Source organism: Chiloscyllium plagiosum, unplaced genomic scaffold (assembly GCF_037043375.1).
Source record: "Chiloscyllium plagiosum isolate Xiang-an unplaced genomic scaffold, Cpla_swu_hap1 HiC_scaffold_17, whole genome shotgun sequence".
Lineage (NCBI taxonomy): Eukaryota > Metazoa > Chordata > Chondrichthyes > Orectolobiformes > Hemiscylliidae > Chiloscyllium > Chiloscyllium plagiosum.
The window spans coordinates 2630742-2645039 of NW_028270155.1; the positions used below are offsets into that span (position 1 = coordinate 2630742).

Here is a 14298-nt window from a genome sequence, read left to right on the forward strand (position 1 = left end):
TGCAGTACTAGTGGGGACAGATCTGTCCCTGTATAGCATTGGGGTACAGTACTGGTAGGGACAGGTCTGTCACTGTATAACACTGGGGTGCAGTACTGGCGGGGACAGGTCTGTCACTGTATAACACTGGGGTGCAGTACTGGCGGGGACAGGTCTGTCACTGTATAACACTAGGGTGCAGTACTAATGGGGAAGGTCTGTCACTGTATGACACTGGGGTACAGTTCTGGTGGGGACAGGTCTGTCACTGTATAACACTGGGGTGCAGTACTGGTGGGGACTGATATGTACCTGTATAGCACTGGGATGCAGTACTGGTGGGGACGGGTCTGTCACTGTATAACACTGGGGTGCAGTACTGGTGGGGACAGGTCTGTCGCTGTATAATACTGGGGTGCAGTACTGGTGGGGACTGGTCTGTCGCTGTATAACACTGGGGAACGGTACTGTTGGGGACAGGTCTGTACCTGTGTGACAGTAGGGTACAGTATTGGTGGTGACAGGTGTATCCTTGTATAACATTGGGACAGGTCTGTACCTGTGTGACACTAGGATACAGTACTGGTGGGGACAGGTCTATCACCGTATAACACTGGGGTGCAGTACTGGTGGGGACAGGTCTGTCACTGTATAGCACTGGGGTACAGTACTGGTGAGGACAGGTCTGTACCTGTGTGGCAGTAGGGTACAGTACTGGTGGGGACAGGTCTGTCACCATATAACATTGGGATATAGTACTGGTGGGGACAGGTCTGTCCCTGTATAGCACTGGGATGCAGTACTGGTGGGGACAGGTCTGTCCCTGTATAGCATTGGGATACAGTACTGGTGGGAACAGGTCTGTCACTGTATAACACTGGGGTGCAGTACTGGCGGGGACAGGTCTGTCACTGTATAACACTGGGGTGCAGTACTGGTGGGGACCGGTCTGTTCCTGTGACACCTGGGTGCAGTACTGGTGGGGACAGGTCTGTCACTGTATAACACTGGGGTACAGTACTGGTGGGGACGGGTCTGTCACTGTATAACACTGGGGTGCAGTACTGGTAGGGACAGGTCTGTCGCTGTATAATACTGGGGTGCAGTACTGGTGGGGACTGGTCTGTCGCTGTATAACACTGGGGAACGGTACTGTTGGGGACAGGTCTGTACCTGTGTGACAGTAGGGTACAGTATTGGTGGGGACAGGTGTATCCTTGTATAACATTGGGACAGGTCTGTCCCTGTGTGACACTAGGATACAGTACTGGTGGGGACAGGTCTGTCACCGTATAACACTGGGGTGCAGTACTGGTGGGGACAGGTCTGTCACTGTATAGCACTGGGGTACAGTACTGGTGAGGACAGGTCTGTACCTGTGTGACAGTAGGGTACAGTACTGGTGGGGACAGGTCTATCACCATATAACATTGGGATATAGTACTGGTGGTGACAGGTCTGTCCCTGTATAGCACTGGGGTACAGTACTAGTGGTGACAGGTCTGTTCCTGTATAGCATTGGGGTACAGTACTGGTGGGAACAGGTCTGTACCTGTGTGACAGTAGGGTACAGTACTGGTGGGGACAGGTCTATCACCATATAACATTGGGATATAGTACTGGTGGTGACAGGTCTGTCCCTGTATAGCATTGGGGTACAGTACTAGTGGTGACAGGTCTGTCCCTGTATAGCACTGGGGTACAGTACTAGTGGTGACAGGTCTGTTCCTGTATAGCACTGGGGTACAGTACTAGTGGTGACAGGTCTGTCCCTGTATAGCACTGGGGTACAGTACTAGTGGTGACAGGTCTGTCGCTGTATAACACTGGGGAACAGTACTGTTGGGGACAGGTCTGTACCTGTGTGACACTAGGGTGCAGTACTGGTGGGGACAGGTCTGTACCTGTGTGACAGTAGGGTACAGTACTGGTGGGGACAGGTCTGTCACCATATAACATTGGGATATAGTACTGGTGGGGACAGGTCTGTCCCTGTATAGCATTGGGGTACAGTACTGGTGGTGACAGGTCTGTCCCTGTATAGCATTGGGGTACAGTACTGGTGGGGACAGGTCTGTTCCTGCATAGCATTGGGGTACAGTACTGGTGGTGACAGGTCTGTCCCTGTATAGCATTGGGGTACAGTACTAGTGGTGACAGGTCTGTTCCTGCATAGCATTGGGGTACAGTACTGGTGGGGACAGGTCTGTCCCTGTATAGCATTGGGGTACAGTACTGGTGGGGACAGGTCTGTTCCTGCATAGCATTGGGGTACAGTACTAGTGGTGACAGGTCTGTTCCTGTATAGCATTGGGGTACAGTACTGGTGGGGACAGGTCTGTCCCTGTATAGCATTGGGGTACAGTACTGGTGGGGACAGGTCTGTCCCTGTATAGCACTGGGATGCAGTACTGGTGGGGACAGGTCTGTCCCTGTATAGCATTGGGATACAGTACTGGTGGGAACAGGTCTGTCACTGTATAGCACTGGGATGCAGTACTGGTGGGGACAGGTCTGTCCCTGTATAGCATTGGGATACAGTACTGGTGGGAACAGGTCTGTCACTGTATAACACTGGGGTGCAGTACTGGCGGGGACAGGTCTGTCACTGTATAACACTGGGGTACAGTACTGGCGGGGACAGGTCTGTCACTGTATAACACTGGGGTACAGTACTGGCGGGGACAGGTCTGTCACTGTATAACACTGGGGTGCAGTACTGGTGGGGACCGGTCTGTTCCTGTGACACCTGGGTGCAGTACTGGTGGGGACAGGTCTGTCACTGTATAACACTGGGGTACAGTACTGGTGGGGACGGGTCTGTCACTGTATAACACTGGGGTGCAGTACTGGTGGGGACAGGTCTGTCGCTGTATAATACTGGGGTGCAGTACTGGTGGGGACTGGTCTGTCGCTGTATAACACTGGGGAACGGTACTGTTGGGGACAGGTCTGTACCTGTGTGACAGTAGGGTACAGTATTGGTGGGGACAGGTGTATCCTTGTATAACATTGGGACAGGTCTGTCCCTGTGTGACACTAGGGTACAGTACTGGTGGGGACAGGTCTGTCACCGTATAACACTGGGGTGCAGTACTGGTGGGGACAGGTCTGTCACTGTATAGCACTGGGGTACAGTACTGGTGAGGACAGGTCTGTACCTGTGTGACAGTAGGGTACAGTACTGGTGGGGACAGGTCTATCACCATATAACATTGGGATATAGTACTGGTGGTGACAGGTCTGTCCCTGTATAGCACTGGGGTACAGTACTAGTGGTGACAGGTCTGTTCCTGTATAGCATTGGGGTACAGTACTAGTGGTGACAGGTCTGTCCCTGTATAGCACTGGGGTACAGTACTAGTGGTGACAGGTCTGTTCCTGTATAGCACTGGGGTACAGTACTAGTGGTGACAGGTCTGTCCCTGTATAGCACTGGGGTACAGTACTGGTGGTGACAGGTCTGTCGCTGTATAACACTGGGGAACAGTACTGGTGGTGACAGGTCTGTCGCTGTATAACACTGGGGAACAGTACTGTTGGGGACAGGTCTGTACCTGTGTGACACTAGGGTGCAGTACTGGTGGGGACAGGTCTGTACCTGTGTGACAGTAGGGTACAGTACTGGTGGGGACAGGTCTGTCACCATATAACATTGGGATATAGTACTGGTGGGGACAGGTCTGTCCCTGTATAGCACTGGGGTACAGTACTGGTGGTGACAGGTCTGTTCCTGCATAGCATTGGGGTACAGTACTGGTGGGGACAGGTCTGTTCCTGCATAGCATTGGGGTACAGTACTGGTGGGGACAGGTCTGTTCCTGCATAGCATTGGGGTACAGTACTGGTGGTGACAGGTCTGTCCCTGTATAGCATTGGGGTACAGTACTGGTGGGGACAGGTCTGTTCCTGCATAGCATTGGGGTACAGTACTGGTGGTGACAGGTCTGTCCCTGTATAGCATTGGGGTACAGTACTGGTGGAGACAGGTCTGTTCCTGCATAGCATTGGGGTACAGTACTAGTGGTGACAGGTGTGTTCCTGCATAGCATTGGGGTACAGTACTGGTGGGAACAGGTCTGTTCCTGCATAGCATTGGGGTACAGTACTGGTGGGGACAGGTCTGTTCCTGCATAGCATTGGGGTACAGTACTGGTGGTGACAGGTCTGTCCCTGTATAGCATTGGGGTACAGTACTGGTGGGGACAGGTCTGTTCCTGCATAGCATTGGGGTACAGTACTGGTGGTGACAGGTCTGTCCCTGTATAGCATTGGGGTACAGTACTGGTGGAGACAGGTCTGTTCCTGCATAGCATTGGGGTACAGTACTGGTGGTGACAGGTCTGTCCCTGTATAGCATTGGGGTACAGTACTAGTGGTGACAGGTCTGTTCCTGCATAGCACTGGGGTACAGTACTGGTGGTGACAGGTCTGTTCCTGTATAGCATTGGGGTACAGTACTGGTGGGGACAGGTCTGTCCCTGTATAGCATTGGGGTACAGTACTAGTGGTGACAGGTGTGTTCCTGTATAGCATTGGGGTACAGTACTGGTGGGGACAGGTCTGTCCCTGTATAGCATTGGGGTACAGTACTGGTGGTGACAGGTCTGTTCCTGTATAGCATTGGGGTACAGTACTAGTGGTGACAGGTGTGTTCCTGTATAGCATTGGGGTACAGTACTGGTGGGGACAGGTCTGTCCCTGTATAGCACTGGGGTACAGTACTGGTGGTGACAGGTATGTTCCTGCATAGCACTGGGGTACAGTACTAGTGGTGACAGGTGTGTTCCTGTATAGCATTGGGGTACAGTACTGGTGGGGACAGGTCTGTCCCTGTATAGCATTGGGGTACAGTACTGGTGGTGACAGGTCTGTTCCTGTATAGCATTGGGGTACAGTACTAGTGGTGACAGGTGTGTTCCTGTATAGCATTGGGGTACAGTACTGGTGGGGACAGGTCTGTCCCTGTATAGCACTGGGGTACAGTACTGGTGGTGACAGGTATGTTCCTGCATAGCACTGGGGTACAGTACTAGTGGTGACAGGTGTGTTCCTGTATAGCATTGGGGTACAGTACTAGTGGTGACAGGTGTGTTCCTGTATAGCATTGGGGTACAGTACTGGTGGGGACAGGTCTGTCCCTGTATAACACTGGGGTACAGTACTGGTGGGGACAGGTCTGTTCCTGTATAGCATTGGGGTACAGTACTGGTGGTGACAGGTGTGTTCCTGTATAGCATTGGGGTACAGTACGGTGGTGACAGGTCTGTTATTATAACATGGGTGCACTGCTGGTGGGGTCTGGTCTGTCACCGTATAATACTTGAGTGCAGTACTGGTGCGGACAGGTCTTTCACTGTATAGCATTGGGGTGCAGTACTGGTGGGGACAGGTCTGTCACTGTATGCACTGGGGTGCAGTACTGGTGGGGACAGGTCTGTCCCTGTATAGCATTGGGGTACAGTACTGCTGGGACTGGTCTGTCACCGTATAAGACTGGGGGGCAGTACTGTTGGGGAGAGGTGTGATGCCGTATAACACTGGGGTATAGTACTGGTGTGGACAGATATGTACCTGTATAACACTGGGGTACTGAACTGGTGGGGACTGGTCTGTCACTGTATAACACTGGGGTGCAGTACTGGTGGAGACTGGTCTGTCACTGTGTAAGACTTGGGTATTGTATTGGTGAGGATAGGAGTGTTCCTATATAAAATTAGGGTACTGTTCTGGTGGGTAAGTATGACTCTATTTAATAGTGGGGTGCAGTACTGCTGAAGGCAGTTGTGTGTCTGTATAAGTGTGGCACTCCCTCTGACAGCATGGCATACCCTGTGTAATACACTGCACGTGTCAGGCTGGATCTTGTGCTGCAATCACTGAAATCATACTTGAATCCACAAATATTTCTGTCGTTTTGATGTGGAGACTCCTATTGAGCCTAACTGGTGTCGGAGCAGGGCTAAGGGCTAGCTGTGTGAGTGGCACTTGTGGAGAATGCAGTTATGTTTCACCCTTGGTTGTAAAATCGCGATTTCTCAATTGTTCAATACATGTGGACTTTTCCACTTTACCGGAACTTTTCACAAAAGGAGACATTGTGTGCCTTGAGTGTAACAGGTTCATTAAAACTCATTTTAAAAATCCATATTGTTATGAGGAAAGGAATAAACTTCAAGAACAAGAATGGAAGCACTTTGAGGAGTCAAATCAAAGGCTGTCCTCAAAGTCATCCTGCTTCATGATTAGTGTCAATACTGCCCACCCCCTGGTGAAAGGAGCTGATGTCTCTGGTTGTTTGGGGTATCAGCATTTCATTCTGATCCTGTTCCTAGTCCTTAGCACAATCAGCAGGGCATAGTGTAAGGATAAGGGCATGAACTGAGGACAGAAGTGTGCCAGTATGACCATGAAGCCTGTTCTTCCTGCCCTTCCAATCCGGTATTTTTTGGGAATTCCTCATAAGCAGAAATTTCCACTCGACGTGATGCTGGGAAGAGCTGGATTCAGGAACACCACTTGTGGCAAAACAACACCAGCTGGCAGCCTCTGGGCTAAATACAGAACAGGGCTGGCACTGCAGCCTTGCTGGATAATCTGGATCACTAGCTCAGAGTGAGTGCAGTTTGCTGGGTTAGAGATAGTTTCCCCCCCCCCAGTGAACAGACTCTGGTTTGCTGGGTCAAGGATAATCCGGGTAGCCAGCTCAAAGTGAGTCTGGGATGCTGGGCGGGTTAGTCCGGATCGCTGGCTCAGAGTGTGTTTGGATCGCTGGGTCAGGGCTAATTTGAATCACTGGCTCAGAGCGAGTCTGGATCGTTGGGTCAGGGATAATCTGGATCACTGGCTCAGAGTGAATCTGGTTCGCTGGGTCAGGGAAAAGCTCAGATTAGCAGCTCAGAGTGAGTCCTGATCACCAGGTCAGGGATAGTCTGGATTGCTGGGTCAGGGATAATCTGGATTGCTGGGTCAAGGATAATCCAGATCGCCGGCTCAGAATGAGTCAGATCACTGGGTCAGGGATAGCCCAGATCATTGGATCAGGGATAATCCGGATCGCTTCGTCAGAGCTAATGCAGATTACTTGATGAGGACAGACCTGGATCACTCAGTCAGAGTTTATCTGCATTACTGGGTCAGAGCTAATCTGGATTATTGGATCAGGGGCTAATCTGGATTACTTGGGTCAGGGCTAGTAGTGTGAGAGCTCCCACGATGAGAGACCACAGAGGTGGAGATGATATAGAATAAACAGCCACGAGCACTGGAGTGTTTAGAGGGTCAGGGGAAGTTGGGGGTAGAGACTGGGATACATGGACAATTAACATAGTTAATTAACAGTGCACCAAGTTTGTATATTCCTGGTTACTGACACTGGAAAGGTAGCTGAGTTTGAACTGAATTGGCTACTCCATAACGTGAACAGTGATTGAAGCTCAGATCAGGTCCTTCACTCAGGCAGAGGGCAGATTGTATCGATCTCAATCACAGTCTGTCGGATCTGCTACATGTGGGCTCAGATGCTCCAGCTTTCTTCAGGTGGTTAGATAGACTTTCCATAAGATCTACTGAACTCTATCACTTTATCCAAAACAGAAAATATCAGAACTTCTCCCTTTGCCAGCCATTTTTTTTTCTTTTTGTTTTTTTTGGCAAAACCTTTCCCACTCTCCTCGTTGGTCACAGCTTGGTGAACAACTGGTTGGTTACGGTTCGGAGGCACAGTCAAAGCTCAGGGTGAGCTACACATTCCGGCATTTTCTGTTTGTGTTCAAGGTGGGAGGCTGGCCATTCTCTTCTGGAGTCTCCTCTTGTGGGAAAACCACAAAACAGAATTTCTGTCCATAATGCGTAACAGATTCTGAAAGAGAAGAGGACATCAGCTGGGTGGCTGTATAGTAAACAGGAACAGTTCCATATTCTCCTGCCCAGAGAAACTACCTCTCCGTATCCGCCATGAGACTTCTACACATCTCGGAGGTTTTCTAAATTCTACCTCTCGTTAAAGGATAGCCCTCACTATCTCTGGAAGCGGTGGAGCAACCTGTACAGCACTCCTCAAAGACCAAACTTTGAGGACTGAAACTGCACAGAGTTTTCCAGGCATGGTCTATACAAAATCCTGCTTAGTTATAGCACAACTCCTCAGAATAAAAGTTAACTGTGTTCAAGGTCATGGGTGGACTCAGGAAGAACTGGGAGGCTGACCATTTCTCATCAGCATGGGTCAAATATCAGATTGAGTTGGACCACAGCTTTTGTAGAAATCTTCCATTATTTCCCCATTCCCCAAATGAAGGATTTGGTTTGGGTGGGTAGGGAATCCAGATTATCTGATGGGGACTAATGCAGTACAATGGGCTGGGGAACGGCAGCGCTACCTTCCCATTCCAACCAGGTTATTCAGGAATGAAACCAAAGCACTTCTTCACTCACTAATACAAGGGGCAACAGGAAATCTCTCAGTTCCACAAGCCTTTTTCCCTCATTGAATTAGATTGTAGTAGCTATGCACCTTCCTGACTTGCCTTAGCTCCATTTCCCTTATTCTATAAAAATCAGTCAAAAAGAAGAGAAAAACACCGTGGATGCTGGAAATCTGCAATAAAGACATGAAAAGGAGGAATCTATCAATCTCAGTCTCAAAATTTCAATTAAATTCAGCCCTTCCTATCAGTGGATCCTTAAATTCCTTTCTCTCACCTATTTAGCAGCTTCCCCCTAAATACAATGTGTACTTATCCCCTCAACAACTCCCTGTTCTCTCTGTGTTTCTCTTGAATTCCTGATTGGAAATATTACTGACTATTGCACATTTATATATTTATGGTTCTAGTACTGGTTGCAAGTGGAAACATCCTATCTACGTCTACATCACAAAACTCTTCATCATCATAAAGACATTTATGAAATCATCTCTCATTTCCAGAAGAAAAGAGCCTATATGTTGAATTGAAAGGAGGAAAAATCATTCCTGACAGGTAGAGCCCCTCAGTTCTGCTATCATTCACAGTTTTTATTGCACCTGTTTCAAGTTCATTCATGGGACATGGGTGTCTCTGGTTAAACTAGTCATTATTGCCCAGAAGGCAGATGCCTTCCCTAAAAGGACATTAGTGAACCAGTTGGCTGCCATTAGAAAAGCTTTTATTTTGAGAATTTTATTGATTTTCAATTTCCACGGTGGGGGCCTTAGTCTACACCTCTGGGTTACCAGCCCAGTGACATTACCATTACTCCACTGCCATTGTATTCAGGGCTGGTCATACTATACAAACCTGGTCATAGTTTCAAACTGATTAAGGATTGATTATAAAAAGAGAATGGAGAATAGGGTAGGGCAGTTGACGTGGTATACTTGGACTTCAGTAAAGCCTTTGAAAACGCAGATGCATGGAATTGAGGGTGATTTAGCAGTCTGGATTAGAAACTGGCTTTCTGGAAGAAGGCAGTGAGTGGTGGTTGATGGAAAATATTCAGCCTGGAGTTCAGTTACTAGTGGTGTTCCACAAGGATCTGTTTTGGGACCACTGCTGTTTGTCATTTTTATAAATGACTTAGACGCAGGCATAGGTGGATGGATTAGTAAATTTGCAGATGACACTAAAATCGGTGGAGAAGTGGACAGTGTGGAAGAATGTTACAGGTTGCAGGGGGACTTGAATAAACTGCAGAATTGGGCTGAGAGGTGGCAAATGGAGTTCGATGCAGCTAAATGTGAGGTATAACAGGAAGGCAGAGTACTGGGTCAATGGAAAGATTCTTGGTAGTGTGGATGTGCAGAGGGACCTTGGAGTCCAGGTGGATAGTGCTGTGAGGGATTGAGTTCCGGAACAGCAATATCATGCTGCAACTATACAAAACACTGGTGCAGCCACACTTGGAATATTGTGTACAGTTCTGGTCTCCCCATTACAGGAAGGATGTGGAAGCATTGGGAAAAGGTGCAGAGGAGATATATACCAGGATGTTGCCTGGTCTGGAGGGAAGGTCTTATGAGGAAAGGCTGAGAGACTTGGGTCTGTTCTCATTGAAAAGAAGAAGGCTAAGTGGGGATTTGATAGAGACATAAAAGATGATCAGAGGATTAGATATGGTGGACAGTGAGAGTCTTTTTCCTAGGATGCTGACGTCAGCGTGTATGAGGAGGCATAACTACAAATTGAGAGGTGATAGATTTAAGACAGATGTCAGAGGCAGGTTCTTTACTCAGAGAGTGGTAAGGGCGTGGAATGTCCTACCTGCCAATGTAGTTAACTCAGCCACATTAGGGAGATTTAAACAAATCCTTAGATAAGCACATGGATGATTTTGGGATAGTTTAGGGGGACGAGCTGAGAAAAGTCCACAGGTCGGCGCAATATCGAGGGCCGAAGGGCCTGTTCTGCGCTGTATTGTTCTATGTTCTAATATGAACAAAAAGGTCATTTACATGTTTGTGGATGTAGTGAGTGAGGTCACATCAAGGATCAGTGCTAGGACCTCTGTGCTGTTGTAGTCCGGGTGTGAACTAAAGCCAGACTGATCCCTGCACCTGGGAAATGCTTTTTACTTAACATGAAGTATTCTCACCCAAGCTGATTTAAAGCCTTTCTGCCACTGATAACATATACCATAATTTCTCACACTCTTCAGTTTTACCAACATCTACAAATTGACTAAGATTCCAGTTCACATAATTTCCTGTTCCAGTCTCACCAATCACATCATTGAAATACTTTGGCTTCTTGCTCCATTGGATTCCAAGCAGATAAACGGGAACGCCGGTCAATATGATGATGAGGGCAGTGCCACACACCACAGGCTCAGAGTAGAAACTGAAGACCAACAGGAAGGCCCAAAACAGCAGGTAAGCAACTGGGAACAGAAGGTTTACCTACAGCAAGAAGAACACAGACTGAAATCCGGGCCACTACAGCTTAACAGAGCGAGAGAGCTTCGTGGAATCAGGCGATAATATGTTTACACAGCGCTGGCCCAAGATACACTTTGGTATTGAGCCATATCAGGAGGTGTTAGGGCAGGACCTGGAAAGGAGATACTATGGGTTTTAAGGGAAAGGATGAGGAACTAGGAAGGAACTGCAGAGCTCAGAACCTCACACACTTTGGGGTGGGACAGTAGAGACTGGGCATGTTCAAGAATTAGACAAGTTCAGAGAATTCAGGAATTGGTGAGGCTGGAGGAGGTAACAGATGGAGAGGGTTAGGTCCATGTTTACAGTGTTAAACTCCAGATGTTGCTACACTGCAGGGTGACTGTAGCTCTGTGGGTGAACAAAACTGAAAGAGTTCAAATACAGGATCGGAACATGTTGGACAAGCTTAAGTGTATGGGATTAGTTTGGGGATTGATACAGAGCTATGAGAAGGAACAGGGCAGTGGGATTAGTTCAGGATTTGATGCTGGGCTGGGGGAAAGAATAGGGCAGTGGGATTAAGTTTGGAATTTGATACAGGACTATGGGGAGCAATTGTGGATTTCTGGTATGTAGAGGGATCTAGGTGTCCTGGTGTGTGAATCAGGTTGAATGTCAGCACAGGATAGGAATATGCAGTTATCAGATCAGTTGTGATCGTATTGAATGGGTGCAGCATGTGGGCCTACTCCTGCTCTTTAGTTTATGTGTTTGTGAGTGTTAGCTACACAGTGAGGCACGGAGCCAACACCAGCAGTAGATCCAAACTTTCATGGAGAATTGTCTTCACTCAGATTTTCCTCTTTGATCAGTTAGCCCCTGGGCAACTTACACAGGATGGGCTGAATGGTCTCAGTTGTGCTGTGGCTGGAGCTGGGCTGAACAGGTAGGTTGGCAGGTTTAGTGTGTTGGAAAAGAATATGTTAGAAACTGTCACTGAGGCAGGAGACACAATTCTGATCCAGTGCGATACTGGGAGATGACAGAGAGAGACAGGGTGGGGGACAGAACGATGAGAGAGAAAGAAAAATGAATGAGAATCAAGAGGTGTGAAGTAGAAAATACCAGAGCACATGTCCCTCACCTACCTTAATGGGTCGAGAAATGTTGGGCTTTCTCCAGCGAAGGATGAGGAGTGCAGTCACAGTAACCCCATAACACAAATAGTTAATGAACACCACGTAATTGATGAGAGTATAAATATCCGCAATGATCAGCATCAACAAGGAAGTGGCACACTATAGGGTTAATCAGAGAAACAATGTGAACACCAGAGACAGACTATACACTATAGACCCAGTCCTTTAGCACTGACCCTCCAACAGTGCGGCACTCCCTCAGTACTCACCCTCCGACAGCGCAACACTCCCTCAGTACTCACCCTTCGACAGCGCAGCAATCCCATAACACTGACCCTCTGACAGTGCCATGCTCCCTTAGTATTGACCCTCCTACAGTGTGGCGCTCCCCCAGCACTGAGCCTCCTACACTGCGGCACTGCCTCAGCACTGACCCTCCTACATTGCAGTGCTCCAACAGTGCAGCCCTCCTTCAGTACTGACCCTCCAACAGTGCGGCACTCCCTCAGCACTGACCCTCTGACAGTGCGGTGCTGTGTCAGTGTTAGTGTATTTGCCTGAATTATCAGCTTGTGTCAGTCTTTCGATCGCAATCCTTGACTCTGAGCAAACAGCACGACGTACTGACCCACACCTGAAAGTTTGCTTGTGATCTGAGGGTGCTGTGGGTTATTGTGTTTGTCAGCTTGAGTCTGACAGGGTTTGGGTACAGTTGGAGGTTTAGATTTGCCTGTTGCTGAGGAACATGATCCTTACGGAGCAGAGAAGAGCTGGGATGGGAGTGCAGCGTTTCATGTGAATCATTGCCAGCAGGCTTGGTAAGTGACCCTCACGGGCTCCTGCGTAACACAGTCTGAAAAACAAAACCCCAGTGAAACACAGCCTGTATCAGGACAGGAATAGTACAGGGTTAGATACAGAGTAAAGCTCCCTCTACACTGTCCCCTATCAAACACTCCCAGGAAAGGAATTGTACAGGGTTAAATACACACAAAAGTATCCTCTACACTGTTCCCATCGAACACTCCCAAGACGCTTATGAAAGATATAAAGTAGCCTGCTTGATTGGCACCACATCCACAGGCATCCACTCCCTCCACACTCAATAGCAGTGGTGTGTGTTATCTACAAGATGCACTGCAGAAATTCATCAAAGATCCTCAGACAGCACCTTCCAAATGCACCACCACTTTAAGTCAAAAAGTGTGGTGCTGGAAAAGCATCCAAAGAGCAGGAGAGTCAATGTTTCAAGCATAAGCACTTCACTATAACTACCTGAATTCTGAAATATTGATAATTGTATATAAAAAGCAGCAAGTTAGGATTCAAGGCTAAGTACAAGAATAAGGAAGTCGGGCAACGCTTATACAGGATGATGGAGAGAGCACACCTGGAATACTGTGTGCAGTTTCCATATTGAAGGGATGATTGGAGGGGAGATGGTGAAGCTTCTGGTCTGTAGAAGAGGGAGGAGTGATCTCATTGAGACCTGCAAGGTTCTGACAGGGTTTAAAGGTCAGGACTGAGTGGCTCAGTGTATCCAGGAGGTCCCAGATATTGGGCTGATCATTAAGGAGGAGAGCTGTCTTCCCTCAGAGCAGCGTGAATGTTTGGAATGCTCTGTCCCAGGCAGTTGTGGATGCTGCATCACTGAATATCTTTAAGGCTGTGGGAATGGGAAAGTGGAACTGAAGGTTCAGATCAGCCTGGATTGTACTGAGAGGAGAAGTGATGGCCTAGGGGTATTATCTCTAAGCTATGAACCCAGCAACTTGCTAATGTTCAGGGAACCTGGCTTCAATTCAATAAATATCTAGAATTAAGAGTCGAATGATGACCATGAATCCATTGCCGAGTATTAGGAAAAGCCCACCTGGTTCACTGATCTCCTTTAGGGAAGGAAACTGCCCCCACTACCTGGTATGGCTGATGTGTGGTTCCACAGCCACATCAAATGGGGTTGGCTCTTAACTGTAAGGGGATGGACAATAAATGCTGGCCTGATTATTGATGCCCAGCTCCTGTGAATTAACAAAATAAAATGGTGGAGCAGACTCTATGAGCCAAATGCCTTATTCCTGCTCCTCTTTGCTCTGTGTAGGAAGGTGGAGGTAGTGACTGTGGAGGGGCGAGTATACATGGTAACCCTGTTCTGAGCTGCCATTGAGCTGGCCAAGTTGGATGTAATCCAGGAGATCATGTCACCTGACCACCTTGTTCCTATTCTCCTGCCATTGGTCTATTCTCATACTGCCCAGTGTTCAACCAGCCACTGTCACTGAATTGGATGATGAGAAGTTTGTATTTTGCCCATCAAATGGA

The 14298-nt window shown here is 48.2% G+C and overlaps 1 protein-coding gene and 1 long non-coding RNA gene across 2 annotated transcripts in view; one reads left to right on the plus strand and one right to left on the minus strand.

Annotated features, from left to right (window-relative positions):
- The first annotated feature begins 2402 nt into the window (after positions 1-2402).
- LOC148147273 (uncharacterized) lies at positions 2403-6058 on the plus strand. Its single transcript, XR_015759909.1, has 2 exons — positions 2403-2711; positions 5415-6058. It is a non-coding gene; the product is annotated as an uncharacterized LOC148147273 (long non-coding RNA).
- A 1543-nt stretch (positions 6059-7601) lies between these two features.
- LOC122558187 (large neutral amino acids transporter small subunit 2-like) overlaps positions 7602-14298 on the minus strand; it is a 352569-nt gene continuing 345872 nt past the window's right edge. The window contains exons 8-11 of the mRNA XM_087995684.1: positions 12733-12829; positions 11986-12135; positions 10678-10855; positions 7602-7840 (exon numbers count right to left, since the gene is read on the minus strand). Of these exons, the coding sequence (XP_087851810.1) occupies positions 7722-7840; positions 10678-10855; positions 11986-12135; positions 12733-12829 (544 nt within the window). The 3' untranslated portion in view covers positions 7602-7721. The remainder of the gene's footprint in view (positions 7841-10677; positions 10856-11985; positions 12136-12732; positions 12830-14298) is intronic.